We start from the raw sequence: 1641 nt of genomic DNA, 5'->3' as shown, positions 1-1641 counted from the left end.
TGATTAATAATTGGTTTTTAACATGCATATAAGATTATTGTTTTAGTAAAGTAATCCATTGATTTTTGTTAATTTTTTGGAGTGACTTCAGAGCCATGAAAGCAGAGATTGCGAAGGCGAAGCGACAGAGTAATTTGAACCGAAGAGCGGAAGTAATGGGATTTGTCTTGGAGGCTGTTGTAGCAGCTTCGAATTCAAATGTGCATGACGTGCATCTCAATCTCTCTGCTTTGGAGACCTGCATTAATGAGTATATCATATGAATCAACTTCAAGGCTTAATCATAAGCAAAACTTAGTAATAGGGCTTGGTTTATTTTGATTTTATATGGCAGGACTTATATAAGACCAAAGCAATTACTTCTTATCATCTAAATTTCTATTTTAAACCTTTATCTGAACAATGTTATACAATGTGATGATAACATTAATTTTGCATGGATTTGTTAAACTATGAGGTCTTGATGGTTGATCTAGATTGGTTTTCTTAACCCATTGTTAGCTACTTTTGCTCCTTAAAGTTTTTTGAACTTAGTTTGGATTTTAAAATCTACATTTGTGTATTTTTTTTTAAGTATATTTGGAGTTAACTTAAGTTAGTCCAAAGTCATATAATTCTCTAAAAACCATAAAGTATTTTTTTGGATTAGTCTTACAAAATTATAATATCTTTTTAAAATTATGATTGTTTAAAATTTAAATGTATTAAAAAAATATGAAAGGATATTATTGCATTTAGAATGATTAGAAGGCCATCTCATGTAGAGTTAGTCCTTCTAACATCATTACATCACCGTCTTTCGATTTAAGTTTCACTTTAGTCTTTAAAATTGGCAAATTACACCAATTTAGTACTTTAGTCTTTAAAATTGGCAAATTACACCAATTTAGTATTGGAGATCTCAGTTACTCTAAATTAGTCTCCATATATTCAACAAAATGTACCACATTAATCTTTCCCTCATTTTTCGAGAAGAAGTGAAGTTTGACTTGTGTCTTGGAGGAACAGGGCTACAGTTGACTTGTGTTAGGAGAATAAAGAATTTAGACCATCTCCACTAGGGAACTTATCCCAATTCTTATTTATGGTCCACCTGTCATAAAAAGTAACTTCACATTAGTTTTTGCGTCATAAACAATAAATAGGAACTCAAAGCATCTCTCTCTTCTCCATTAGGAAGAACTAACTTTAGTCCTGATTGTGGTATCACTTAATTAATTAATTAAAATACTTAAAATTAATGTAATTAATTTTTTTGAATAATGTAATTTAAATTTATAAATTTAAAAATAATTCACTATTAAAAGATAATATTATGTAACGTTATTAGTTATTATATTAATACTATATTATTTCATTTTTTTTTAAATTTAAGTGCCACATGTTAAAATTTTATTGATTATAATGAAAACAAAGCAAGTTTCTCTGAGCAGGGTCTTTCTTACTTTAAAATATGTGTTGAGACTCGTATTTATGTTGCTCTAATGGTTGATCTTTAACTTTTGTCAGAATGGGTCCTACATTCCCTTACCGTTGGAGATGCTCTTAGGTGGTTTTTTAAGTTTAAAACTTTTAAGAGTATTTTTTATTTTCTATTTTTAGTGAAGGAGGCTCTAGTGCGCTACACACTTTTGACTTTTG

General features: G+C 28.9%; 1 protein-coding gene across 4 annotated transcripts in view; it reads left to right on the top strand.

Moving 5' to 3' along the window:
• Nucleotides 1–453, top strand: part of LOC107617072 (histone acetyltransferase HAC1-like) — a 62373-nt gene extending 61920 nt beyond the window's left edge. For all 4 annotated transcript variants that reach the window (XM_021112133.1, XM_021112134.1, XM_016318892.2 and 1 more), the window contains one exon: nt 92–453. In XM_021112133.1, the coding sequence (XP_020967792.1) occupies nt 92–263 (172 nt within the window). In that variant the 3' untranslated portion in view covers nt 264–453. The remainder of the gene's footprint in view (nt 1–91) is intronic.

The sequence above is a fragment of the Arachis ipaensis genome, chromosome B09 (genome assembly GCF_000816755.2).
Source record: "Arachis ipaensis cultivar K30076 chromosome B09, Araip1.1, whole genome shotgun sequence".
Lineage (NCBI taxonomy): Eukaryota > Viridiplantae > Streptophyta > Magnoliopsida > Fabales > Fabaceae > Arachis > Arachis ipaensis.
This window is presented reverse-complemented; position numbering and strand designations above follow the sequence as displayed.